The sequence below is a fragment of the Elephas maximus genome, chromosome 2 (assembly GCF_024166365.1).
Source record: "Elephas maximus indicus isolate mEleMax1 chromosome 2, mEleMax1 primary haplotype, whole genome shotgun sequence".
Lineage (NCBI taxonomy): Eukaryota > Metazoa > Chordata > Mammalia > Proboscidea > Elephantidae > Elephas > Elephas maximus.
In genome coordinates this window covers 160,994,697-161,021,989 of record NC_064820.1, presented here as the reverse complement: position 1 = coordinate 161,021,989, position 27,293 = coordinate 160,994,697, and the positions used below count along the sequence as shown (strand labels likewise).

The 27,293-nt window shown below is 41.5% G+C and overlaps 1 protein-coding gene across 8 annotated transcripts in view; it reads left to right on the top strand.

Moving 5' to 3' along the window:
* PPP2R2B (protein phosphatase 2 regulatory subunit Bbeta) overlaps positions 1–27,293 on the top strand; it is a 500,931-nt gene that overhangs the window by 156,206 nt on the left and 317,432 nt on the right. For 3 of the 8 annotated variants that reach the window (XM_049873996.1, XM_049873995.1, XM_049873998.1), the window contains one exon: positions 20,276–20,469. The exons of 3 other annotated variants lie outside the window; for them this stretch is intronic. In XM_049873996.1, coding sequence (XP_049729953.1) covers positions 20,276–20,469 — 194 coding nt within the window. Of the gene's footprint in view, positions 1–16,041; positions 19,771–20,275; positions 20,470–27,293 lie in introns of those variants that run through there. 2 more of the 8 variants (XM_049873999.1, XM_049874000.1) reach the window with 2 other exon arrangements.

The following is a 27,293-nucleotide window of genomic DNA, read 5'->3' as shown; positions in this document are numbered from 1 at the left end:
GAGATGGAATTTTTTGAACAACATTCATTTCAAGGGAAGCTATAAGCATATTATGGGGGGGCTGAAATACGCAAATTTTGCTAAATTTATAGGAATGAATTTACTCACCTTAAGCATGCTAGCTAACAGCTATTTATAAGCTGGAAAAAGAAAAACCAGTTCTAGTGTTAAAGTAGAACTCGCTGCTCACTGAAAAGTCAGCAGTTTGAATCCACCAACCACTCCATGGGAGAAAGATGTGACGGTCTGTTCCTGTAAAGATTACAGCCTTGGAAACCCTATGGGGAAGTTCCACTCTGTCCTATAAGGTTGCTGAGTCGGAATCAACCCAATGGTAATGAGTTCGGTTTGGTTTTAAAGAGTTTCATTTAACAAATAACTATTACTTATTGAGCACCTACTATATACACAGTGTTGAAATGAACCAACGAACGGACAATGAGACACAAAGTTTCATAGAAGCAGCCATTTGTTGGAAGTCAGAGAGGGGGTAATTGTCAAGGATGTCAAGGAAGACTTCACAGGCATGTTGAGCTGAGCCTTAAACAATGAATAACAAATCACCAGGGAATAAACGGAGAGATGGGTGGTAGGAAAGACATTCTTGGCAGAGGGCACAGCAGGTGCAGAACTCAAAGATCTTCAAAAAGCTGGAAAAAGCCTGTTGTTCCTCACATACAGGGTTTATGAAGGGCATGACAGAAAATGATTTAGGAATCTAGGGTAGGAACAGATTGTGAATGTTCTATAAGCCAAGCTGGAGGTCATCCTATAGGTCAGCATTTGTCAGTTTTTCTGCAGGACAGAAGTACCCTACAGAATGTTAATATCTTGAATTAATATGGAAAATCCTGGTTTAAAGAAAGCTAAATTGACTTCTTTGTTCCAAGGCCTCTCAATGCTTTTTAATGTGCCTTGTAAATCTCCAACAGAGAGAGAGATCGTGATTACCCCCCTAACTCAAGACCTCTTTTTCCCAGAAAACTGCTTAACACCTCAAAAGACACCCATAGTTCTGTGCCATTGGGTTTATGAAAACTGCTCTAGGAAACAGGATACCATGCAAAGGTTTAAAACCAGACAGTGACAGGGCTAGATCTGTAATTTAGAAAGATCACTGATTTAGTGAAGAGGATGAATGGCAAGGGGTAATGACAGACGACACAATGGTCTAAAGAAGTTAGATAAGAGTATAAGACAGCAAATTCATGTATGCCAAATAAATGGTGATGGTGGGAAGAGTGGTGGTGGGGTGTGTGTGTGTGAATATTGTAGTGAACACTCAGAGGAGGGGCTGTTTGTAGCCCATAGAAACTAGAGAATGCTTTATCAAGAAAATTATAGCTCTTTGCCAATATATGGAATTACTATTTCAAGGTTCTTTTATATTTGTGATGCCTTTTGATCCTTCCATCAATCCCATGAGGAATTTTTAGAATCAGTTTCTTCATTTTGCACATGAGAAAACTGAATTCCAGAGAAGTTTATAGACATGCCCACCATTACATAGCTGGTAAAAGGCAGACTTGGCCTTAGCCCTTCTAACTCCAAGTCAGGGGCTCGTTTCATTTTATTGTGTTCCCTCTAAGCTCAGACTTGAAATGGAGTTTGAAGAATAGAATTTGTGGAGATTGAAAAAAAGAAGTGAAAGCTAGTTAAGAGAAAATCACCAGAAAAGACTCAGAGACACAATATATGAATGGCACAATCGACATGCCAGGAAGCACCAATCTGCTAAAGGCTGGAATTACCTCCCTGTGTCATCCCATCGTTCAAGGCAAGGTCACTCCATGCACTGCAACCTGTGCAGTTACAATAGGCCCCATGCTTCGAAAGGTCTCATGCTTGGTTTAATTCTCTACTGTCACCTTCTAGAAATTTCTACTAGCTTTTGAAGAAAAAGGGGCCCTACATCTTTATTTTAGACTGGCCCCCTCAAATTATACAGATGATCATGCTTCAAGACCTAAGGTCAGATGTTTTATTCTCCATTTTACCCCCTGAGTCTGTTCTCAGCTCCCCTTGATGCCTCTAAATTCTTATACTGTGGCTAAAACCAAACCAAACCAAACCCAGTGCCACCGAGTCGATTATGACTCATAGCAACCCTATAGGACAGAGTAGAACTGCCCCATAGAGTTTCCAAGGAGCGCCTGGTGGATTCAAACTGCCGACCCTTTGATTAGCAGCCATAGCACTTAACAACTATGCCACCAGGGTTTCCATACTGTGACTAGTCTACACTTAATTAGTCTCTTATTTGCACATAAATGTTAGCTGTTATCTCCATAATCAACTGGTGAGCTCCTTAACCAAACCAGTAGCCACTGAGTGGACTCCTACTTATGGAGACCCCTGCTCCATAGGATTTTCAATAGCTGATTTTTCAGAAGTAGATTGTCACGCTTTCTTTTGAGACACTTCTGGGTGGACTCCAACTGCCAACCTTTCAGTTAGTGGCAAAGCATATTAACTGTTTGCACCACCCAGGGACTCCAGTCCCAGAAAGGGCTACTGCTAAGCACATAGTAGACATGTATTAAGTGCTCAATGTTGAATGACTATATGCCTCCATTACAAGCCCACTGACATGAACAGTTTTATACTTCCTTGTAATGAAACAGTCTTTGAGTTAGCAAAAAAAGAAGAAGAAGAAACAAAGCAAATCTGCCAAAATAATTCAAGATAAGAACTGGAAAAGTGAATAAATCTGCTACCATGTGGACAACAGGGCTCATACTAGTGACCATATCCAACACCTAATACCAGCAATTTTGGGGTGTATATTATGTGCCATGCACTATTCTAAGCATTTCGTTCATGTATGCATATTTTTCATTTGATCTTTGAAACCACCTAGAAAGCAGACACTATTATTATCTTCATCTTGCAAATGAAATGGAAGCACAAAGTGATTAACTTATCCCAGATAATACTGCTAGGAGAAATATCAGGGCAAGATTTGAACTCCAGCAGTTTGGTTCTCGAAAGTCACACCTTTAACTATTTACCTATTATACTTTACTGACTCATCTTAGATAGGAGACTCACATCTAGCTTTACATCATTACTATTAAGTGCTATATTAAAAAAAAAAAGTGCCATGGAGTCAATTCTGACTCATGACAACCTATGTGTGCAAGTTAGAACTATGCTCATAGGGCCTGCAGTGGCTGATTTTTCACAAGTAGATCACCAGACCCCAAAACCAAACCCATTGCTGTCAAGTCAATTCCAACTCATAGTAACCCTATAGGACAGAGTAGAACTGCCCTGTAGGGTTTCCAAGGAAAAGTAGGTGGATTCAAACTGCTGACCTTTTAGTTAGCAGCCAATTTCTTAACAACTGCACCACCAGGTTCCTCTAGGTGGACTCAAACCACCAACATTTTGGTTAGCAGTCATTTGTGTCACCCAGAGACTCCAACTGCTATATATGTGATTCTCGCTCACGTGTCTGTCAGTTTGTCATAATTTGGGGGGTTACATGTTGCTGTGATGCTGGAAGCTATGCCACCAGTGTTCAAATACCAGCAGCGTCACTCATGGTGGACAGGTTTCAGCTGAGCTCCCAGACTTAGACAGACTAGGAAGAAGGACCTGACAGTCTATTCCTGAAAAGAATTAGGCAGCAAAAACCTTGTGAATAGCAGCTGAACATTGTCTAATATAGTGCTGGAAGATGAGCCCCTCAGGTTGGAAGGGACTCAAAATACGACTGGGGAAGAGCTGCCTCCTCAAGGTAGAGTTGACATTAATGATGTGGATGGAGTCAAGCTTTCCGGACCTTCATTTGCTGATGTGGCATGAATCAAAATGAGAAGAAACAGCTACAAACACCCATTGATAATCAGAATATAGAATGTACTAAGAGTCTAGGAAATTTGGAAATCGTCAAAAATAAAATGGAATGCATAAACGTTGATATCATAGGCATTGGTGAGCTGTAATAGACTGGTACTGACCATTTTGAATCGGATAATCATATGGTCTACTATGACAAGAATGACAACTTGAAGAGGAATGGCATTGCATTCATCGTCAAAACAAGATCTATTATGCAGTACAAAGCAGTCAGTGATAGGATAATATCCATACGCCTACAAGGAAGACCAGTTAATACAACCATTATTCAAATTTACACACCAACCACTAAGGCCAAAGATGAAGAAATTGAAGATTTTTACCAACTTCTGCAGTCTGAAATTGATTGAACATGCAGTTAGAATGCACTGGTAATTGCTGGCGTTTGGAACTTAAAAGTTGGAAACAAGAAGGATCGGTAGTTGGAAAATATGGCCTTGATGATAGAAAGGATGCCAGAGATCGCATGACAGAATTTTGCAAAACCAACAACTTCTTCATTGCAAATACCTTTTTTCAACAACGTAAACAGCGACTATACACATGAACTTCACCACATAGAACACACAGGAATCAAATCAGCTACATCTGTGGAAAGAGACAATGGAAAAGCTCAAAATTATCAGTCAGAATAAGGCCAGGGGCCAACTGCAGAACAGACCATCAGCTGCTCACATGCAAGTTCAAGCTGAAGCTGAAGAAAATTAAAACAAGTCCACGAGAGCCAGAGTATGATCTTGAGTATATCCCACCTGAATTTAAAGACCATTCAAGAATAGATTTGACAAACTGAACGCTAATGACTGAAGACCAGACAAGTTGTCGAATGACGTCAGGGACATCATAACATGAAGAAAGCAAGATGTCATTAAAAAGACAGGAAAGAAAGAAAAGACAAAAATGGATGTCAGAACAGACTCTAAAAATTGCTCTTGAATGTCAAGTAGCTAAAATGAATGGAAGAAATGATGAAGCAAAACAGCCTGACAGAAGATTTCGAAGGGCTGCTCAAGAAGACAAAGTATTATAGTGACATGTGCTAAGACCTAGAGTTACAAAACCAAAAGGGAAGAACAAGCTCAGCATTTCTCAAGCTGAAAGAACTGAGGGAAAAAGTCAAGCCTTGAGTTGTAATATTGAATGATTCTATGAGCAAAATACTGAGTGATGCAGGAAGCATCAAAGGAAAATGGAAGGAATACACAGAATCACTGTACCAAAGAAAATTGGTCAACATTCAATCATTTCAGGAGGTAGCATACGATCAAGAACCTATGGTATTAAAGAAGAACTCCAAGCCGCACTGAATACATTGGTGAAAAACAGGCTCCAGGAATTGATGGAATACCAATGGAGATGTTTCAACAAACTGATGCAGCATTGGATGTACTCACTCATCTATGCAAAAAAATTGGAAGACAGCTCCCTGGCCAACCAACTGGAAGAGATCCATATTTACGTCTATTCCCAAGAAAGGTGATCCATTGTATGTAGAAATTATCAAACAATGTTATTAATATCACAGACATGTAAAATTTTGCTGAAGGTCATTCAAAAGTGGTTGCAGCAGTACTTCAACGGGGAACTGCCAGAAATTCAAGCCAGATTCAGAAGAGGACATGGAACAGGGGATGTCATTGCTGATGTCAGCTGGATCCTGGCTGAAAGTAGAGAATACCAGAAAGATGTTTACCTGTGTTTTACAGACTATGCAAAGGCATTCAACTGTGTGGATCATAACAAATTATGGATAACATTGCAAAGAACGGGTATTCCAGAACACTTAATTGTGCTCACGAGGAACCTTTACATAGATCAAGAGGCAGTGCTTCCAACAGAACAAGGGGATACTGCATAATTTAAAGTCAGAAAGGTGTTTGTCAGGGTTGTATCCTTTCACCATACTTATTCAATCTGTATACTGAGCAAATAACCCAAGAAGCTAGACAATATGAAGAACTCAGCATCAGGATTGGAGGAAGACTCATTAACAACCTGTGTTACGCAGATGACGCAACCTTGCTTGCTGAAAGTGAAGAGGACTCGAAACACTCACCAATAAAGACCAAAGACTACAGCCTTCAGTACGGGGTTACACCTCAACATAAAGAAAACAAAAATCTTCACAACTGGACCAATAAGCAACATCATGACAAACGGACAGAAGATTGGAGTTGTCAAGGATTTCATTTTACTTGGATCCACAATCAATGCTCATGGAAGTAGCAATCAAGAAATCAAAATACACATTGCATTGGGCAAATCGGTGGCAAAAGACCTCTTTAAAGTGTTAAAAACCAAAGATGTCACTTTAAGGACTAAGGTGCATCTGACCAAAGCCATGGTACTTTCAGTTATTTCATATGCACGTGAGAGCTGGACAATAGCTAAGGAAGAGTGAAGAAGAATTGATGACTTTGAATATGGTGTTGGCAAAGAATATTGGATATACCATGGACTGCCAAAAGAACGAACAAATATGTCTTGGAAGAAGTACAAGAGAATGCTTCTTAGAAGCTAGGAAGGTGAGGCTGCATCTTACATACTTTGGACATGTTATCAGGAGGGATCAGTCCCTGGAGAAGGACATCATGCTTGGTAGAGGGTCAGCCAAAAAGAGGAAAACTGCCAACGAGATGGATTGACACAGTGGTTATAACAATGGGCTCAAACATAGCAATGATCATGAAGATGGCGATGGCGCATGTCTGGGCAGTTTGTTCTGGCCTGCATACTGTCACTATGAGATACAATGGACTGGAGGGCACCTAATGACAACAGTGATTATTCTCCATATAAAAATATGCATGGGAGGTATTGACATTGTAATTCTATACTGGCATTCAAATTTGTACCATTCTTTGATCTCAGACCTTTTTTTTTTTTCCTTTGTTCCTTTTCCTATCTGTGAAATAGACACAGTGAGTCAGCACTTCAGAACAGGAAGTACTCTAAACTGTTTTCTTCTGGGGAGAGTTCAATCCTTCACCAAAATCTCAAAGGCTTCTGTGATCTTAAATATGCTAAAATCAGAACTGATGATACTTTTTAGATGTAAATTCATGAACTTTGGTTATCAACCTTTGTTAGTCCTGGTACTGCAGAGGTCTCTAAGGGTTGTTTAATATAATTATATTTACTCAGTATTTATTCCATACATATTTATTAAATGTAAAAAACAGAGCCTTGCTTACAAATTCAAGGTACATCTATCTCTCGAATTCTGGTTTCTGTTACCTATCACCCAAGTGTAGTTAGTAATGGCCAGGGTGGCAATCTTGGTTTCATAACTGGCTAACTTTTTCTAAGTGTTTTCCCACGTGATGGATTAAGTTTATCACGTAGTATGTCTTGTAGCTTACAAAGGTGCTTATTTCCCTGCAAAGGAGAGAGTGGCAGACCATAGCGAGCAGGCAGAAGATAATTAGATCTGACTCTGAGTGTGCATAAGGCTTCCTTCCCAAACCTCTGCAGCTGTGGGGCAGGGAGATTGATACAGCCCCTCCCAAAGATCTGTCTGACCCACCTCAGAGCAGAGAAACAGAGATGAGTGAGATGAAGAGAAGTTCTGTTACTTCATATCTTTACACAGGGGTTGCCCTAGCATGACATTTGGAAGAAAATATTCACTTCTCCCCTTGATGCCAATCTTAAAATAATGGAGAGTTAAGCTACTTTGGTAAACATACAGCTTTAATTGTCATTACCTAATAACTTTTTACTAACCATCTTAAGAAAAAGTGATAAATCCATCACAACAAAAGTTGAGAAGACTTATTTTGTTGAGGTGAACCTTGGAGACTAGACCTCAGGTTCCCTGCTCCAAATCTGCCTCTAATTCACTGGGTAATCTTGGCAAGTCACTTTTCTCTAGGCCTCAGTTTCCTCATCAGCAAAATGATGAGTTGGACCTAATGGTCTCTAAATCCCTTTTTAGCTTGAACCTTGCTGGATGTGTGTTCAGCATCCTAAGTTCACTGTTCAATCAAAGTTCCTTCCTGATCGATCTTCATTGTTAAGCAAGCAGACATTCACTCTTCCATTTTTTCAAAAGCTACATTTAGAATAACCAATACATCCCAGGCACCATTTTAAGTGCTGGAGATACATCAGGGAACAACAACCAAAAAAAAAAAAAAAAGTCCTGTCATCCCGCAATTATGTTCTAGGGAGTAATAATCCAAACCAAATGAGTATATACTCTTGGGTAGAGATATAAGGAGCCCTGGTGGTGCAGTGGTTAAACACTTGGCTGATAACCAAAAGGTTGGTGGTTCAAACCCACCAGCTGCTCCACAGGAGAAAGATGTGGCAGTCAGTTCCCGTAAAAATTACAGCCTTGGAAACCCTATGGGAGCAGTCCTATAGGGTCACTATGAGTTGGAATCCACCCAGTGGCTACTGGTAGAGATATGAAGATAGGAAGTGCCAGGAAGATGGAGCATTATCTCATTTTATATAGAGTGGTCAATGAAGGCATTGCAGAAAAGTTGATACTAGAACAGATGCCTGAATGAAGTGAAGCACTCAGCTATGCTAGTGTCTGGAGGAAGGTACTCAGAACTGAGGGAGCAACAGTTGCAGGGTCCTGAGATGGAAGGGGTCTTCCTGGTATGTTTGAAAACAAGGAGACAAGTGCTTCTATGTGTATGGGTTGGGAGGAGGGTCAGGCCAGAGCTGATGGCACTGCAGGTGGAAAGTGAAAAGAAATAATGACAGAGCTATACCTGGAGTCAGATTTGTCCAGCATTTTAAGGAATTTTTACTTTGAATGATGTAGGAAACCACTAAAGGGCTTTGAGAGAAAAACTGACAAGAAGCAATTTGCATGTAAAAGCACCATTCTGCCTACTGCCTGGAAACTAGTCTGTAGGGGGCCAAGGAGGAATCAGAGACCAGTTAGAGTCTATGGAAAAAATTCTGGTTAAATAGAATGGTTGTTGGCATGTGGTAGTTGCAGTGAAGGTGATGAGAAATGGCTGGACTCTGGATATGCTTTGAAGTTAGAGTTGGCAGGATTTGCTGATAGGCTGGGAGAATGTGGGGGATAAGAGAGAGGGGAATCAAGGACGATACCAGTTTTGAGTCTCAGGAACAGGATGGTGGGCAGGTATGTTGGAGGCTGAATCAGAAGTTGAGTAAAATGTCAGGTCAGTCCAGAGCTCAGGGGAGAGGCTGTGTTCAGAATTCCAGTTTGGGGTTTTGTCATCATGTGAATGCTGAGAGAATGCCTGAGATCATCTAAGGTGGGAATGGAGATAGAGAAGAGATCTGAGACTGAACTCTAGGGCGTTAGTACATTTAGAAGCCAGGGCACTGGGGAGAAACCAGCAAAAGAGCCTCACAAGTCATGGGCATTGAGGTAGCAGGAGAACCAAGAGAAAGTGATGCCCAGGAATCAGTGAAGAAAGGGTAATTAGGAAGGAGGGAGTGCTCAATTGCACATGCGAAACTGTTCACATGTATGTGCTAAAGGCAATGCTGTATATAATTCAACGAGTACTCAGAAATGAATCCACTGATCATGTAACCACAAAGTCCTACTCTCTAATACAATCTAAAAAGGTGACTAATAGTTTCTAACCTCTAAATTTCTCTATCTTTATGGGCATAATTCATTCCAGATGCCCAGCTGTGAAAATTATTTTTTCAGCAGTGAAAATTATTTTTTCAGCAGTGACATTGGACTATTTGGCTTCTTCTCCTAGCTGGAATTGAAGTCATAGGTGCTGAACTTTGTTGTTGTTGTTGTTATGTGCCGTCGAGTCGGTTCTGACTCATAGTGACCCTATGCACAACAGAATGAAACACTGCACTGTACTGAGCCATCCTCACAAACATTGTCACGCTTGAGCTCATTGTTGCAGCCACTGTGTCAATCCACCTCAATGAGGGTCTTCCTCTTTCCTGCTGACCCTGTACTCTGCCAAGCATGATGTCCTTCTCCAGGGACTGATGATCCCTCCTGACAACATGTCCAAAGTATGTAAGATGCAGTGTCGCCATCCTTGCCTCTAAGGAGCATTCTGGCCGCACTTCTTCCAAGACAGGTTTGTTCGTTCTTTTGGCAGTCCACGGTATATTCAACATTCTTCCCCAACACCACAATTCAAAGGCGTCAACTCTTCTTCAGTCTTCTTATTCATTGTCCAGCTTTCACATGCGTATGATGCGACTGAAAATACCATGGCTTGGGTCAGGCGCACCTTAGTCTTCAGGGTGACATCTTTGCCCTTCAACACTTTGGAGAGGTCCTTTGCAGCAGATTTACCCAGTGCAGTGCGTCTTTTGATTTCTTGACTGCTGCTTCCATGGCTGTTGATTGTGGATCCAAGTAAAAGGAAATCCTTGACAGCTTCAATCTTTTCTCCGTTCATCATGATGTTGCTCACCGGTCCAGTCGTGAGGATTTTTGTTTTCTTTATGTTGAGGTGCAATCCATACTGAAGGCTGTGGTCTTTGATCTTCATTAGTAAGTGCTTCAAGTCCTCTTCACTTTCAGCAAGCAAGGTTGTGTCATCTGCATAAAGCAGGTTGTTAATGAGTTTTCCTCCAAACCTGATTCCCTGTTCTTCTTCATATAGTCCAGCTTCTTGGATTATTTGTTCAGCATACAGATTGAATAGGTGTGGTGAAAGGATACAACCCTGACACACACCTTTCCTGACTTTAAACCAATCTGTATCCCCTTGTTCTGTCTGAAAAACTGCCTCTTGATCTTTGTAAAGGTTCCCCATGAGCATAATTAAGTGTTCTGGAATTCCCATTCTTCACAGCGTTATCCGTAGTTTGTTATGATCCACACAGTCAAATGCCTTTTCATAGTCAATAAAACACAGATAAACATCCTTCTGGTATTCTCTGCTTTCAGCCAGGATCCATCTACATCAGCAATGATATACCTGGTTCCACGTCCTCTTCTGAAAGTGGCCTGAATTTCTGGCAATTCCCTGTCGATATACTGCTGCAGCTGTTTTTGAATGATCTTCAGCAAAATTATGCTTGCATGTGATATTAATGATATTGTTCTATAATTTCCACATTTGGTTGGATCACCTTTCTTGGGAATAGGCATAAATATGGATCTCTTCCAGTCAGTTGGCCAGGAAGCTGTCTTCCATAACTGTGATTGAATAGTGTATTGCATCTTTATTCCTATCTGAGCTTTTCATACAGCATAATCTCAACACTTTGTATGTTGATCTTCTTAAAGTTCTATTCACTCACTTTATTAGTTTTAGGGCAAAATAACAGGCTGGATTCAAACTTTCTATTATATAGTGTGTGTGGGTGTGTGTTGTGTGTACATATATACATATAATACCCATACATATGTACACACACACCCGCACTTGCACACACACACACATATATATGGAGCCCCGGTGGCGCAATCCTTAAGAGCTGCGACTGCTAACCAAAAGGTCAGCAGTTCGAATCCATCAGCTGCTCCTTGGAAATCCTATGGGGCAATTTTACTCTGAACAATAAGATCGCTATAAGTCAGAATCGACTTGACAGCAACAGGTTTGGTTTTATACATAATTATATGTACATATGTGTGTATGTATTCAGCTTTTTTGCTTGCATTACTTAAAATAGTCATCAAGTTCAACAGGTTAACGTTGCTTAGTTTGGTTTAAGCATTGCATTCTAATTCAAGTCCTTAGTAGGTAAAATTTTTTCTTTTTAGGAATATGTTAAAACTTATTGTGAACAAAGTAAAATATTTGGAATTGTTCTCCTTTACCTTTGGTGTCTAATACAACTGTCTAATATAGCAACTAGTCTGTGTCGCTATTGAGCACTCAAATTTGGTTAGTTTGCATGAGAGGTGCAGTAGTGTAAAATGTACACAAAATTTCAAAGACTTAGCATAAAAAAAGAATATATCATCAATAATTTTTATATTGATATATCAAAATTATAATATTTTAGATATGTTTGGTTAAATATATTAAAATTAGTTTCATCTGTTTCTTTTTACTTTTTAATGAGGCAACTAGGAAATTTATAATTATAAATGTGACTTGCATTGTAATTCTATTGGACAGAGCTATCTCTACATTTTAATAGCACATACATTTTTATATCAGAGTCTCTCAGCTTCCTGGTATGAAGAAAATGATTTGGTCTTTTCAATACAAGGTTTCCACTTAAAAGTGTCTTGTAGCATTAAAAAAACACTTAAAATTTTTTTTACTACAAAAATGTTACACGTCCTAAATTTCATTTGACAAAAATACGAATGAAAGAGAAAACCACAGATGACTACTGCTATTATTTTGGTATGTTTCTTTTAGCATGCATACATTTTTTAAACAAAAAATAGAATCATTCAATATATATTGTATGATTTTTCAACAATGTAACATGGATATCCTTGTCATTGGGTACTTTTAACTTTTTCCTATACTATTATATTTCCCAAGGAGCCCTAGTGGTACAGTGGTAAAGTGCTCACCTGCTAACCAAAGGGTTGGTGGTTCACACCCACAGCCGCTCCACAGGAGAAAGATGCGGCAGTCTGCTTCTGTAAAGGTTACAGCCTTGGAAGCCCTGTGGGGCAGCTCTACTCTGTTCTATAAGGTCATTATGAGTCGGAAATGATTCAAGAGCCACAGTTAATATATTCCCAGCAGTAACAGTGTCTTATTATAGCAGTGATTTTTTTTATCTTTAATAGTAGCTTTATTGAGATAAAATTCACATATCATGAAATTCACCCTCCTAAAGTGTACGATTCAGTGGGTTTTGTGTGTGTGTGTGTGTTTAGTATATTCGCAGAATTTTACAACCATCACCACTATCTAATTTTAGAACATTTTTCTTACCCCCAAAAGAAATCCTGAAATCATTAGCAGTCACTCCCTTCTCCCTACTCCAAGGCCCCTGGCAACCACTAATCTGCTTTCTATCTTTTTGAATTTGCCTCTTCTGGGCATTTCATATAGATGGAACCATACAACACTTGTTATTTTGTGATTGACCCCTTTCACTTAGTGTAATGTTTTCAAGGTTCACCCATATTGTGGCATATATTTCATTTCTTTTTATGGCTGAATAATATTCCGTGACACAGAAATATCACATTTGTCCATCCGTTCGTCAGCTGATGGGCATTTGAGTTGTTTTCACCTATGGGCTATTGTGAATAATGCTTCTGGAAACATCTGTGTACAAGTTTATACATAAGCATATGTTTTTTAATTCTCTTGCGGTGGAATTGCTAGGCTAAATTTTTGTCCAAATGTGTGATTATTTCCTTAGGATAAATTCTGTGAAGTGTTATTACTTGACATATTTTAAAGATGTCTAAAGACATTTCCCAATGTATGTTCTTATTTAAATTATACTAAAAGTTTTCTTTGAGAAATATAATCAGATACTAGGAGATTCCCTGTGGTATTGCTAAACTGGTTCTGGAAATCCTCGTCTTGTGCTTAACTGATATGAGGCATATTAAAATCATCCTGTCGTGGGCAGCCTGAGTTTAATTTCTTCTAACACCACTGAATGAGAAAAGATACAAGAGGATGTCTATTCTCAGGCTCTCAGATATGGGCGCTTAGTGTTTGTACCTTCTCTCACATTGCATCGAGAGCCTATTAGGCAAGTAAAAGACTGTTGGTGAAATTAGGCTCAGTGGATGCTTTTGTTTTGCATCTCAGCAAATCAAGGGAAAGAGCAAGGTGACAATGGGGCCTGGTCAGTAGAAAAGAGCGATTCCTTGAGAGTGGGCGTGCACCTAATGTTCTGTACATTGCCAGGTCTAGGAGCCTGGCAATTGCCCACATGGCCACAGTTGCAGTTTCATAACCAGACTGGAAGAGATCAGACAAAAGCATCAGGTCTCCTCTGATAAGTATGGGAAAACTTCATGATAAAGGTAGGGTTTTAAGAGTTATTTACATTATGGAAGGTGTTTGGTTGGATGATGGAATATTCTGGAACTGTGATGCAGCTTCGTAGACTTAATGGCGAGCAAATGGAGGGAACTTTAGAAAGATAACAAGAATGAGTGGAAAGATGTTGGCTCAGGTGTAGCAAATGGAGAGAAGGCAGAACATCATCAAGTAATGTGTTTCCACTGGTGTGCTGGTAAATGTTTAACAACCGGCTCCCCCCAGCCCACCCCCCAAAAAAAGCTTTGATTTATAACTTTTTAAAAATTATTCCCATGATATAAATATCCCACCATGGCAGATTTCCTATTTTAACTACTAACACAATGTCACTGGAAATGGAGTTGGGAAAAGATGTGCATGGTAGGCACAGTTGGCTCTCAACGGCCAGTACCTTCTGGCTCTAGCACATCGCTGTGTATTTTCATAAGTTTCTGTACTAGAATAATTGAGGGAACATGTTAGTAAGCAAAATCCACTAAGAACCTAGAGTTTAAAATTAATAGAACCCTTTGAAAGCAAAAGTTTTAATTTTCCTTCCCTAGCTTAAATGCTATGCTCAAAGATCACTCATATGGCTTCACATGTTGTATGTAGCATGCACAAGAAGGAGTTGTAAACCTTGCTACAAATTCGAGAGTTCATCCTCTAGGCAGTCAGCACCTAAACGACCTCAGGGAGACAGCTGTGCATTTAGTACTTCACGATCCTAAACAGAGATTCCATATGATTCCTCAATAAAGAAATGGGATGTGGTCTACACACACATAGTGTGAAAACTGAGCGAGGAGAACCCTAACTCCTTCCATCTGCTTGGGACTTCATGACTTAAGCAGGGCCTTTTGCAAGATGGCAAAATTTCATATATCCAGTTTCACTTGCTCATCAAGACAGATCGATAGGTGGGAAAACTCACGTTTCTAGGTCACTTTTGTTCTCATAAATGATTGACTACGAGTGCATTTCTCAGATTCACTGCAGATGGGGAGAAGAGGCACTGCTCGGAGGATAGAACCAATATTTTAGTGAGCCTGGCTGGGGGCCAAGCCTGAATTAAGTGCTCTCTTTACACTGTCTCTGCAGCCACCCAAGGACCCTGGGAAGTGGCTCCTATAGCTTTCTTCCACTCTTCAAATACAGAGCCTCAGAGGTGTTAAATTACTTGCCAAAGGTCATGAAATTCATAAATGCCTAAGCTGGAAACACAAACCAGGACTGTCTGACACCTAAGCCTGTATTAAGACTCTCCAGACTGACTTAGGTCAAAAGTTTTCAGAAAATGTTTAATCGTAGATATTTCATGTGACGATTGGACAGGATGATGTAAAAAGTTTGGGCATAAGAAGCCTTAGCCTACCTAAGGTGTGGGTATATATGAATGTTAGGGGAGGGGGACTATGACAAGGGTGACAAAAAAATTGTGTCACATGCTGTCATGCTGAATTGGGTAATTTCAGAAGACTCTGTATTTGTAATTGGCATTTTCTGTGTGAAGCATAGGCCTGAATTGGGTCTGTCTGTTGTGTGCTTTCCGAGTTCCCTGCTTCTTCTTTTGGAACCTGTGACCCCTTTACATTACTTAGACTCTAAATTAGACGCTAAGTTTCGTGATGGTAGAAACTTCCTGATGGCCTCCCTAATGCATTGATGTTGCTGAAGCTCCAGTCCTAGCCCAGTGTCTAACATAGTAGGTATTTGTTGGATATCAGTGGAGACAGTGTGTTGTACATCAGCGGAGACAATGATAACAAAAGCAAATGCTGAACAATAGCAATCTATCCTTTCTAAGCATAATCTCATTGAATCCTCACAATAACTCTATGAACCAGATACTATTCCCTAATTTATAGAGGAGGAAACCATGGCTTAAGGAGATTTTATAACCTGCTCAAGGACACAATAAGTGGAAGAAAATCAGCTTTGCTTGATATCAGAGCCTAGAGGTTTAATTTTGTTCTATAGTTCGTTGATTTTAATGCTTTTGTTATATGTCTACATAATCTCATGTTATTAAATCTGATTATAGAATTTAAGTTCCATGAAGGAAGGGACTTTTTTTTTTTTTTTTTTTCCTGTAACCCTAGCACCTAGAACAATTCTGTCATATAGTAAATGCTCAGTAAATATTTCGGGTGCATATGCATGTATGAATGAATAGAAATAATTATTTCACTAGGAATAAAGGTTACAATTTAGAAAATTTCAAATTCATGACAATTTTTTTTATGTACATGAATTTTAATAAGGGTAGAGCTACAAAATCCTAATATCACTGAGCAAATTTAGTGATTTATTCATTCATTCAAGAAATATTTATTGTGTAACTACTAAGTGCCAGACACTCAGTGTTGGAGGTACAGTGGGAACAATTGACAATAATAAGTACACATATATTACAAAATGTAATGTGCTATAAACCAAACCAAGCCCACTGCTATCCAATCAATTCTGACTCATAGTGACGTGACCCTACAGGATAGAGTAGAACTGCCTTATAGGGCTTCTGAGGCTGTAAATCTTTACCTAAGCAGACTGCCACATCTCTCTCCCACAATGTGCTATACCGAAAAACCAAACTTGTTGCTATCAAGTCAATTCTGGCTCATAGTAGCCCTATAGAACAGAGTAGAACTGCCTCATAGGGTTTCCAATGAGCACCTGGTAGATTTGAACTGCTGACTTTTTGGTTAGCAGCCATAGCTCTTAATTACTATGCCACCAGGGCTTCTGCAATATCATGCTATAAAAAGTATAAAATATATGTGCGTGTGTGTGTGTATAGACAGAAAAATACCAGAGATGGGGGTTGTGGTATGGTCAGAAAAATGCCTCCATGAAGTAGGAATAGTTCAGCTGAGAGCTTGAAAGGTGCCAAGAATGTGAGGAAGGGGCATAGGGAACAGCATGTGCAAAATTTTGAAAAGAACATGGCTCATTGGAGGAACAGAAAGAGGCCAGTGAGTTTTCAGAGAAATGGTCTATGTAGTCCCCTCACCGCCACAAGATTGCACTGGGCTCCTTTCACTTCCTTACCTCCTTTATCACATGTCACTATAGGAAAGCAAAGGCCAGCAGCTTCATTTTTTCCTGATTTTAGGTAGAGAGACTAGCTCATCACTGTTCATAGTAGAAAAGAGTGGTCCACAAAATAAAAATCCAGTTGCCATTGAGTCAGCTCTGACTCATCGTGGCCGCATGTCTGTCAGAGTAGAACTGTGCTACACAGTGTTTTCAATGGCTGATTTTTCAGAAGTAAATCTCCAGGTCTTTCTTCCAAAGTGCCTCTGGGTAGAGTCAAACTTCCAACCTGTCAGTTAACAGCCAAGCCATTTGCACCACGGAGGGGCTGCACAATAGAAAACTTGGAATCTGCTTAATCAATAGAGATCTATATTTGCCTTCTCAGAACTTGAGTCTTAAGAAAAATGCTTGTACTATGGAAAAAAAACCAGGAGGAATTTTGCAGAAAACATGAAAGGGAAAATTTGGTAAGCCCAGAGGTCCAATCTATGGAAGGCCCTATTGGTTACACTGGAAAATTCCCTAAGCAGAACCTGGCCAGTGAACCTGGGTCTGCCTGATTCATCACTCAGCTCTATTCCAATCTAGTTGCAGCCCATGTTCCAGGAAGACAAGGAGGAGAACTTCCCATTCTCACAGATTGAGTTATGTCCCCTAAAAATGTGTATATCAATTTGGTTAGGCTTTGATTCCCAGTGTTCTGTGGTTGTCCTCCACTTTGTGATTGTCATTTTATGTTAAAGAGGATTAGGGTGGGTTTGTAAGGCCCTTACCAGATCACATCCCTGATCCAATGTAAAGGGAGTTTCCTTAGGGTATGGCCTGTACCACCTTTTATCTCTGAAGAGATAAAAGGAAAGGGAAGCAAGCAGAGAGTGGAGACCTCATACCACCAAGAAAGCAGTGCTGGGACCCGAGCACGTCTTTTGGACCTGAGGTTCCTGTGCTGAGATGCTTCCAGACCAAGGGAAGACTGATGACAAGAACCTTCCTCCAGAGCTGACAGAGAGAGAAAGCCTTCCTCTGGAGCAAGTGCCCTGAGTTTGGACTTCTAGCCTACTGGACTGTGAGAGAATAAACTTCTCTTTGTTAAAGCTATCCACTTGTGGTATTTCTGTTACAGCAGCACTAGATGACTATGACTATGACTAAGACACCCATATACTAAACCGAGGCCTCCTGTTGCAATTTAAGTTCATTTCAACTGAAGGCAAAATGTATTCTCACCACTTTGACGCACTAAGAGATGATCTTAGCTTTTTCCCACTGTGCCACCTCTCTCCTCCTCCACTCTCCTATCTCTAAGAGAAGCTGGACTGTGTAACTGCAGGTGGACTAAACACCAGAGCCTTGGGGATGGATGCAGCTAGCATGAGGAAGAACCAGCAACTAGTACTGAAGTACCTGAAATGGATTAAATCAACCTGTTCCAGTCTTTATCTCTTCCTGGAATTTTATACGTAAATTTTGAACAAATATTAACACAAGCATGTAAGACTTAACCACCAGACAAGAATAAAATGGAATCTGTTAGAAGATGAATTCCCGCCACCTCCCCCCAAAAAATACATTTCTACTCTCTTCTCAAAGATACACTTCTACTTTCTGAAGATGGGGACAATGCCATTTTCCACCTGCAAGAAGCAATTATTCTTCATGGAAATTTAACAACAATTCCCAACCTCAGTTAAGGACTTGTTTTCCCATTTTTTTGAACTTCAAATACTTTGTAAATTGCATTAGCTGAAGCATTGTACATAATTAACTCTCAGTTCCCTCTGGGCTCATCTAGCTAAACTTGTGGAGCTTAACTGAGCAAGCATTTGCTGATGTCTCTCCCTGTAGTGACACCCACTGAAATACGTTCAACCAGGGGAAATTAGAGAAATTTCTTTTCCAAATTGGCTTTCTAGTAATTTTGGTCGTTTCATAAATGATTTCGATTGTTTCATAAACATAACGTTCTCTCTTTTTTTTTTTTTTTCAAATGAGGAATTGTTTTGCAATTTGGGGAACAGGGTCGGGGGGAATTCTATATTTTCCTCCCAGTTGAAGTAGGAAGACAGGCCTCTTTTTTGTCCCTCTGGGGTAGCAGTGTCTCTGTGGACACAGGTCTCCCCTTCTCTTCAATGTACCTTCCATGTCTAAAAGCAAACATAAGACGTTCCCGTAGTGTTGTGTCTCCACAAGCAAAACCTAACTGAGGGGCTGCAGCAGTGTGTTCAAAACAAAGTGCAGAGGGGTAGGGAGGTGGACTTTTTCAGACGGGCTGTGTTGACTACTGGTTGATTGTGCTTCTCTCCACCTGTGCAGACATAGAGAAGACGCTTTTCTAAATATGAGCTTACTGCAGTTCCCAGGGGATATTTTGCTGCTGTTTGGAATGGAGGAATCAGATGTGATCTCAGTTGCAAAGTTCTGACCCTTGCTTCCCCTTCGATGCCTAGCAAAGAAGGCTTAAGCAGGGCTCTGGGTAGCTCTTGCCCTCGCTCTCATCCCTCTTTCTTAGCCTTCTGGAGCCCCAGGCCTCGCCTTTTAACTTCACCAAGGAACTACACATTCACATAAGGGTGTGCAGAAGAGACCTGGATATAGACTTCCTGTGTACCCATGGAAACCTACTTCCCCTTGCTGTCCTGAAACACAGGTGTCTGGAGAAAAGCAGAAAGCTAGGGACTCTGGATGCAAGCATAGATATGACCATCAGCTGCTGCGTGCCCGGGAGGGGGGAAGTGAGAAGAGCACGTCTATGCTTTCCTTGTGAACCTGCAACCGAGCTGCTTGCTACCAGGTGTGGGTTCACGGCTGCGTGCGCCCCACTGCAGCAGAGAGCAGCCGCAGCCTATTCCTCGGCCACCACCGCTGCTGGGGAAGAGTCCTGGGGCTGCTGACGTGGTTGGGAGGAGCCTCGCCTTTAATGCACCAGCCGCCTCCAGCCTCCTCCTGCAGCAGCGGCAGCTGCGAGTGCGCGCGTGTGAGGGTGAGTGCGCTGGCGCCGGCCGCAGCGCCCTGCCCAGCTCCCCGCCGGCTTCTCTAGCTACCGCCTGCCGGAGCCACCCTCCCGTGGGACCAGCACTCTCATCCGGGCCAGGCCGGCCTGAATCCTGCCCTTACCATCTCGCCACTGCAGCTCGGGTCCAGAAAGGCACCATTTTGTCGCGGCTGCCCGCTTTCCCGGGGGGAGGAGTGATCTTTTTTGCATTTTGAAGCGTCTGCCAACGAAGGGAACCTGTTGGGCATCTCCCCAGCCCGGCTTGTGAGCGCCTCCAGGGCGGGCGGGAGGGACCAGACCCCTAGGGGCACGGCGCATCTTGGCCCCGAGGAGGCAGCGGAGGCGCAGCATCCTCGTTGGGAATTGGAGCTGGAGTGAGCGCACCACGGGAGGAGCCGTCGCAGCCTCAGAGAGAACCCGAGTGGAGGAGGTGACAGCTCCATTGCTGGGTTTTTATTTTTTCTCTCTCTCCGCCTCCCCGTCTCCTCCTCAGGCTCGGACCATGGTGCAGTCCCACTGGCTCCCCTGCCCCCCTCTCCTGTGAGACTGGCTGCGGGGAGGGATCATGGATACTTGTCTGCCGGCTTCTGGTTCCCACGCAAGTAAGCCTGCTGTCAATGGAGGAGGACATTGATACCCGCAAAATCAACAACAGTTTCCTGCGCGACCACAGCTATGCTACCGAAGGTAACGCCGGCTCCGCCGCATTCCGCCGCTGGGGCTGGGCGCAAGTTGCGGATCCCCGTGCTTCTCCCGCAGCTGGGCGCCTAGTGGCGGAGACTCCTCCGGGCCCAGGGGCTGGGGCCGGGGCTTGGCTCGCGGAGGCTGCCCGCCAGTGCACCCCACATCCATCCAGGCTCTGCGAGGCGAGCTCAGCGTTTAGCAGCAGGTGGACTGGAGCCCATGGGAGTTGAAAAGGCCCCCGGGGCTTAGGATTTTCAGGGTGGGGCCACCGGCCGGAAAAATGACCCCAGAAAAGCAGATGACCCCTCCCCCAAGATCCTCATAGGGGTCTTGGGAGATAAGGAGGGAGGGGCCCAAAAGGACCATGGGTCCGCCCCTCCCTGAGCGGAAAGATGTCTCTTTCAGTGGCTGCAGGGAGGACATGCTTTCGTTTCCTGCCCATTCATCTCTCCGGCCGGCCGGGTTACCTGCCCAGACAATCCAAACCCCAAAAGGCCCTTTGCAAAAGGGCAAGCCCCTCTCCCCTTGGAAGTGCCTTAGCAAGAAATAAAAATGTGGCTAGAGAAATAGTGTTCGGTGGCAAGCTAGTGGTCTGACACGTGGGGCGAGCGATGCGATCAGTGGGGCCTTTAAAAATCACCATTATGAATTCTGCAGCGGTAGTTTCTGCTGAATCAACAGCCAGCAGAAAGCAAGAGGCTTCAGCAAGCTGAGCTTTGCCAAGAGGTGAAATTGTCTTTTCTCTCTCTCCCAGCTTGTTCTAACATTAACCTGAGTGCCTTGGAGGCAGGCAGGGAAAGTCGGCAGGTGGAATCTCATTCTGCCTTTTGTGTGTGAATAGAGGCATTTTTTTCCCACATGCCAAAACTTTTGCATTTTTGCTCTTTTCTACCTGTAGGCCTTCATCCTTATCCACTCATATAAAATGTTTAATGAAGTCTCACATTTTAATATCTATGTGAGGAAACATGTTCAAAAGTGCTTTTCGACACTGTAAAAAGGTCTGTTAATTTAAGATGATTCTTATTATTCTCCGATACTGTATTTCTATAGTATTTCATCAAATCCAAAAACTGTTCAAGAAATGTGATGTGTAGGAAGAGAAAGAGATCAAGCTCTGAAAGAAATAAAAAGAAAATTTGGGGGTAAAGGTAGCATCTTCTGTAAACATCCCTGGAAGTTTAAGATAGAAAGAATACCCCACACTATTGCAAATATGTTCTCCACTTATCATCATTATTGTCAAGCCTAATTTGTCCATGGTGCTAGACAGATTAATCAGAGTTATGTGAGTTCTGGCCTCTAGGAGATTACTGATGATTTCTAAGATGTTCAGGTTATCGTTCCCCCATAACCAAGCACCATACTTCCGGATTCTTTTTATTCGATGATGACAACATGGTTGTAAGATGTTCTCCTTCAGTCTTAGGGCTTTATCACTGACTCAGTTACCAGGTAGAATATGACTAGCTCTGTATTTGAGCATGTCATCCAAGAAAGAAGTTGTTCTTGTGTCTGTGGATTTTTTTGAACATTTCTTTCTGCTTGTGACTACAAAGAGAGCTGACTTCATGCATTCTTTTATGTTGCATTACGTTCCAAAGCACAGGCAAAGGAAACTTACCAAGCTGGGTAGATGGCCACATTGGGCCCATATGTATAGGAGGTGCCTGTTGTCTGTTTGTAGAAAGGAGAAATGAGTTAAAAATTACTTTCCTTATTGCTTTCAGGACCCAGGATACTATATAATCTTCCTATTTTAGGACAGCATTTTTGTAAACTCTGATTCGGGATAGGATATCCAGGTTCATATAGACAAAAATGAAACATGAGTTCAGAGCAAAGAACTCTGCTTTCTAAAGTATTTTGATGTGTGAGAATCAACATGTCTCTCCCTCCCTCTCTCTCTTCTTCTCTTTCACACACACACACACAAACAAACACACCCTAAAAACCACAAAACTAGCCAAACCTTTATTTCACAGTAGGTTTCCAGGTTTCTTTACCTGATTTTAGTGACAGTATGGGAAGAAAAAAAGTTGAATTTGGACAATGTAAATAGCAGAAGAAGTGGGGTAGAACATTCCTGAAATTAGTCTGGTCAGAGGTAGAAGAATCCATCACGTTCTTCTGAATACTTACGAAAATGCCAGTACACCTTGAAAGAGTACCAGAAAATCAAAATAGTCTTTGTTAAATTTATCTTCATTGTGGCCTTGCCCCAAAAGTTCGCTTTTAAAACTGCTTACTGGGGAATTGGCTTTTAGGTTCTTCTATAAACCTTGTTTTTATTTTTGTTTCCTTTATGATGTCTGCATTTTTCTCCTACCTGCTCCGAGATGTCAGAGTTTCCCTCCCCCCCACCAAAAAAAATCTCCTTTGCATTTATCTCTGAATTTTTCTTCTGAGCTCAGATCACTCCACACTGCAGTATTCTATTTAAAGCCGAAAGGTTTTTGCTGTGTAGTTAGTGTGAAGGACTCTAAGCTCAATTTGCATTGTAAGTGGTAGCTGCAGGCAAGTTCACCCAGCTAAGAGCAATGCAAATGCTAAAGGACACTTTTAGCCAGGCTTTCTCTCTCTCTCTCTCTCTCTCCCCTTCCCTCCCTCCTTTCTGCTCTCCTTCCCTTCCTCTTCTCTCCTTCTTCCTCCCTCCCTCCCCCTCTCTCAACAAAAACGTACATGAAGTGCATTTGTTAAAGAATATCCTGTTACTCTTCTTTTATTCTGGACATTAAAGTTACTGCCCTTCCCTTCCTTTTGCTGTCTTTCCTTTCTTTAAAACCCTTTGGTGACTATTAGTGTAACTATATACCAGCTACTTTTTATGCCTCTGGACCTCATAGACTGTGCGTTATTCTGGTTCTAATGCTTTTAGCGTTAAGGTGGATCACTTTTAAAATGTGTGAAGTTCAGCAGACTGGAATTGGAGCCTCAATGTTCTGTAGGTTGAGCATTCTATTAGGTGAGTCTTGTATTTGGCCTTTTTCCCCTTATTTCTGTGAGATAAGGCTTGCGAGCATGATTATGGCTTGCCTATGCGATGGCACTGGGTTTTTTGGGTATGTGATAGTTAAAAAGTCTTAATGGGTTTGTTCTCGTTTTTCTGTGTCATATGTAGAAAACCAGAGGTTCCTCATGTAACCTAATGGAAAGGCTCTCGCAATAAACTAATTCTCATTGGTACATTGTCATACCACAGATCGGTGGTGCCACTAGCCTTATTGGTGGCTTGCATTACCAGATCAAATATCTCAAAATCCATTACTCCAGTTTTAAATAAGGAAACTGAGGCTACTGAAGCCTGGAGATATTACTAATTGGCCAAGGTCACACAGATAGTCAGTGGAAAAGCTTGTCATCAAACTGAATATTGTCCAAAGCCCAGGATCTTCCACTAGGAAATTCTGAACTGCCTCATTTTCCTTTAACCCTTAATTCCTGTTACTGGGAACATCACAATGGCTTTAGTTTTGTGTGTAAATTGTGTTCCTATCGGAGGTAAAATTCTTTATAGAGATCATTTGAAAATGTGTGTGTGGGATTAGGTATGAGGAAGAGCATTGGGTGGGCTTGGAATGACCATGAAAATAAAGTCAACACAATGGATCCACTGGCTTTTTCAGATATGGGACTGCGTTTCCTAACCAAGGGTTCATCTCTCAAATATCTCTGATCTATATGTAGATGTCTGTCTATATTTTTGGGCTTCTGTTGGAGCCAAGGAAAACCCTCACTCCTTTAGAGCAGTCTGTGAGATTTTTTAATTACGCTTTCTACTTTCAAATGGGACACAAACGGAATATTCTATGTAGGATGAGTTTATAGGAAAGGCAATCTGGTTAGAAAGAGAATTTAGAGAATGTGCTTTAAAATAGCTGCTCTGTTCTCTGTTTTCTTGGCTTTGAAATGAAAATAATGATAGAACTTATCTACCAGGGAAATTTATTTAATACAGGGGAAGCATTCCTGACAGTGCCATTCGTATACAAAGAAGGCCCTTAATATATCCCCTCAATAAATTATGGCTGTTGTTACTATTACATAACCTGTATGTACATAGCAAATGATTGTTTTTTCCTGGATTTCACATTGATTTGGGTTGCTTTTTTTGAGGGGAAGGGCTAATGGAGAGCAGGGAGAGGTCACTAAAACCCTTCATAGTTTGGCCCAGCTTCTAGCCCTGGCTCTTGCTGTTTAGTAATTTACCTTAATGTAACGTATTTGCTGGTTATACCCTGGCAGTGTAAGGCATCAGAGGCTTTAGAAAGACAGTGATGTTTAGAAAGACATATTAGAGGAAGAACAAGTTCAATTATTCCAGTAGCACCTTTCAATTATTGGTTCATTTCGCTTAATTCCTTTAGCAAATAGTTACTGACTTTATGCAGAGGTGATATGGCATGTTCCAAAATAGACAAGGTCTCTGTCCTCATGGAGCTTCCAGCCTATTGGAGGGGTGGGCATTAAACAAATATTTATGCATATAAATATATAGTTACCAATTGTGATAAGTGATGTTCAGGAAAGGCACAAGGTGCATGGCAGCATATATAAAGTGGCTTTAATTTAGATTGAGGATTCAGAGACAGCCTCTCAAAGAGAGTTTAAGCTGAGACCTGAAGGGTGAGTTAGAAATTAACAAGCAAGAACTGAAGGCATTTCAGGTAGAAGGAACAATAGGTGTAGAAGCCCAGCGATATGAAATATAGTCTGACAGATTCAAGGAACGGAAAGGTTACAATGGTTGGAGGGCAGGGAGCAAGGGTAAGAGTGATAAAAATAAACATGGAGCCTGCAGTTTACTTTGGAATGCACCGAAGATAAGCTAAATTAGTAGCCGGATAGAGGGATGGATAAATGGATAGATATGTGATAAAAAAAAGATAGAGGGATGGATAAATGGATAGATATGTGATAAAGCCAGTGTAAAATGTTAATGGTAAAATCTAGGTGGTAGGTCTATGAATATTCTTGTGAATTTTTTCAACTTTACTGTTTGAAAGTTTTAATAATAAAATGTTGGACAAAAAAAATAGCTTTTTAAGAGAAAAGCAATAAATAACATATGATCCAGCAATTCCATTCCTAGGAATATATCCTAGAGAAATAAGAGCCATTATACAAATATACGTATGTACACCTATGTTCATTGCATCATTGTTCACAATAGCAAAAGGATGGGAACAACATAGGTGCCCATCAACAGATAAATGGATAAACAAACTATGGTATGTACACACAATGGAATACTACACAACGGTAAAGAATGATGATGAATCTGCGAAGCGTCTCACAACATGGATGAATCTGGAGGGCATCATGCTGAGTGAAATAAGTCAATCACAAAAGGACAATATCATATGAGATCGCTACTGTAAAAATTCATGAAAAGGTTTACACACAAAAAGAAAAAATCTTTGATGGTTACAAGGGAAGCTCGAGGTGAGAGGAAAAAACACTAACTAGACAATAGATAAGTGGTAACTTTGGTGAAAGGTAAGACAGTGCACAATACTGGGAAAGCCAGCACAACTAGTCCAAGGTCATGGAAGCTCCATGGATACATCCAAACTCTGTGACGGACCAAATTACTGGGCTGAGGGCTGTGGGGTAAGTAACGTCTGGGGTCTTAAAAGCTTGTGAGCAGCCATCTAAGATACTCCATTGGTCTCACCCCATCTGGAGCAAGGGAGAATAAAGAAAATCAAAGACAGAAGGGAAAGATTAGTCTAAAAGACTAATGGTCCACAACTACCACAGCCTCCACCAGACTGAGTTCAGCACAACTAGATGTTGCCCGGCTATCACCACAGACTGCTGACAGGGATAGCAATAGAGGGTCCTGGACAGAGCTGGAAAAAAATGTAGAACAAATTTCTAACTCACACACACAAAAAAGACCAGACTTACTGGTCTGACAGAGACTGGAGGAACCCTGGTGATGTGACTCCTGGACACCCTTATAGCTCAATACTGAAGTAACTCCTGAGGTTCACCCTTCAGCCTAAGATTAAACAGGCCCATAAAACAAAATGAGACTAAATGGACACAGCAGCCCAAGGGCAAGGACAAGAAGGCAGGAGGGGATGGGGAAGCTGGTAATGGGGAAACCAAGGTCGAGACGGGGAGAGTGTTGACGTGTCGAGAGGTTGGCAACCAATGTCACAAAACGGTATGTGTATTAATTGTTTAATGAGAAACTAGCTTCCTCTGTAAGCCTTCCTCTAAAGTACAATTAAAAAAAGGGGAGGGGGGGAACACTGGAGAGGTATTCAGGGATCAGATCATGTCAAGCCTTGTTGACCGTAAGGAGTTTGGACTGTATCCAAAGATGGATCGAAAGCCATTAGAGGATTTTGATCAGGGGGAAAATATGATCGGGTTTGTTTTCTTCAAAAGCTCATTCTGGCTGTGGTGTATGGCAGGGGCAAGGACAAGGTGTAGACTGACTAGGAGTGAAAACAGGGGGATAGTTAGGAGGCCGCAGTGTAGATGTAGAGAATGAGATGGATTTGAGACACACTCTAGAGAAAGATGGATAGAACTTACTTGGTGTGATAGACTGGGTGTGGGTAGAAAAGGCTGTGTAAAGGACAACTCCCAGGATTTTGCCAAGAGAATGGATGCGTTGTAGGGCTCTTTCCTGAAACGGGAAACAGACGTTGGAAATTGATTTTTTTGAGGAGCCTGTGAGACATCTAGCCTCACAGTAAGACTCTCAAGTAAGCAGTGGAACATCTGGATCTGAAACTCAGAAGACGGACCAGGACTAGAGATATAAATTTAGGATTAAACATCAGCTGCATATTAATGGTATTTAAAAC